We start from the raw sequence: 1,901 nt of genomic DNA on the forward strand, positions 1-1,901 counted from the left end.
GTGGGTTATTGTAGCCCAACCCATGGCCAGATTGGACAGATCAGCTGTTCCAGTGGTGCAGGACCAGGGCACCCACAGCAGCTCTGTCCCTGTGTTCAGACTGGAGCTCAGGGGAAGCTCTSCTGACCAGCAATGTTTAACAAGCAATTCCTCTCTTTTTCAGGCTGCAGAACTTGCCCTTTGCTCTGACAAACCTGAACCTGAAAGCTTTGTGGCTGGCAGAAAACCAATCCCAGCCCATGCTGAAATTCCAGACCGAGGACGATGAGAAGACAGGAGAGAAGGTTCTCACGTGCTACCTGCTGCCCCAGCAGCCCTCTCCCAGCCTGGGTAAGAGTCTGCATGGCAGGCACTGAGTGCAGTTTTATGCTTTGGGGGGGCTGAGACCTCTCTGCTGTGTTTGATTGTCCCTGGAGCAGCTACAGCCTCTTGTGTGGCTGGGACACCTTTCATGCAGTCATTGTTCAAATTGAGGAATTGCTTCTCTGCCAGCTGATAAGGAATCTTTATCTGCATCTTTATCTGAGTGCTCTGCTTGGATCTGCTGACCAAGCCATTCATTTTCATTGTCTGTCACCATTCCTGCCTTACTTCTACCCTTTTCCTTACTTCTTGGGTAAGAAGTGTTAGAGCTGAATAGAGGCTGCTGGAGATGTGGTGGGAGATGTGCAGAAGGTCAGAGGATGCTGAGGCCACAGCTTTAACTGATGCCATGGGCAGATAAAACAGCAGTGCCCTAATGGGATGAGAACTTCCCTCTAAAACCCTGAAAGGAGCTCCCTCTGTGCTCTCTTCTCCCCAGAGAACCTCCTGCAGAACAGCGTGGATGAGAGCTGGACAGACACCAACCTGAACAGAGTCAGTGTGATCCAGTTCCTGGATGAGCCCAAAGGAGATGACGATGAGGAGGCTGGAGCTGAGAGACGAGTAAGGARTTCCTGCAGGGTGGTGGTGCCTGGAAGCACGGGGATAAGCCAGGCTTTGCAAGGATGGGGAGCTGCTCTGGTGTCCATGGTTCATTCACCTGGGACACTGTGCAGGATTTTCACACTCTGAAAGGTGTTCAGTGCCCTGAGGAGAGAAAGGAATGAATTCCCTGGGAGCTGCTGTGGTGTCCATGGTTCATTCACCTGGGACACTGCAGGATTTCCACAGTCTGAAGGGTTTTTGGTGCCCTGAGGAGCACAGCAGGAGAGAAAGGAGCTGCTATGGGGATGGGGATCTGCTGTGGGGTGTCCATGTTTCATTCACCTGGGACACTGCAGGATTTTCACAGTCTGAAAGGTGTTTTGTGCCCTGAGGAGAGAAAGGAATGAATTCCCTGGGAGCTGCTGTGGTGTCCATGGTTCATTCACCTGGGACACTGCAGAATTTTCACACTCTGAAGGGTTTTTGGTGCCCTGAGGAGCACAGCAGGAGAGAAAGGAGCTGCTGTGGGGATGGGGAGCTGCTCTGGTGTCCATGGTTCATTCACCTGGGACACTGTGCAGGATTTTCACAGTCTGAAGGGTTTTTGGTGCCCTGAGGAGCACAGCAGGAGAGAAAGGAGCTGCCATGGGGATGGGGAGCTGCTCTGGTGTCCATGGTTCATTCACCTGGGACACTGTGCAGGCATTTGCAAGATTTTCACAGTCTGAAAGGTGTTTGGTGCCCTGAGGAGTGAAATGAATGAATTCCCTGGAAGCTGCTGTGGTGTCCATGGTTCATTCACCTGGGACACTGCAAGATTTCCACAGTCTGAAGGGTGTTGGGTGCCATGAGGAGAGAAAGGAATGAATTCCCTGGGAGCTGTTGTGGGGTGTCCATGTTTCATTCACCTGGGACACTGTGCAGGATTTTCACAGTCTGAAAGGTGTTTGGTGCCCTGAGGAGTGAAAGGAATGAATTCCCTGGGAGCTGCT

General features: G+C 52.1%; 1 protein-coding gene across 1 annotated transcript; it reads left to right on the plus strand.

The window, feature by feature from the left end:
- Nucleotides 1-163: 163 nt before the first annotated feature.
- LOC130588475 (protein scribble homolog) lies at nt 164-1,056 on the plus strand (the record flags this gene model as incomplete). Its single annotated transcript, XM_057389393.1, has 2 exons — nt 164-330; nt 803-1,056. Coding segments are annotated over 2 exons (421 nt in total), but the record flags the coding sequence as incomplete, so codon positions are not given.
- Between the last annotated feature and the right edge of the window lie 845 nt (nt 1,057-1,901).

This window comes from Malurus melanocephalus, unplaced genomic scaffold (assembly GCF_030028575.1).
Source record: "Malurus melanocephalus ecotype Western Australia unplaced genomic scaffold, MMel_1.1 scaffold_5419, whole genome shotgun sequence".
Classification (NCBI taxonomy): Eukaryota; Metazoa; Chordata; class Aves; order Passeriformes; family Maluridae; genus Malurus; species Malurus melanocephalus.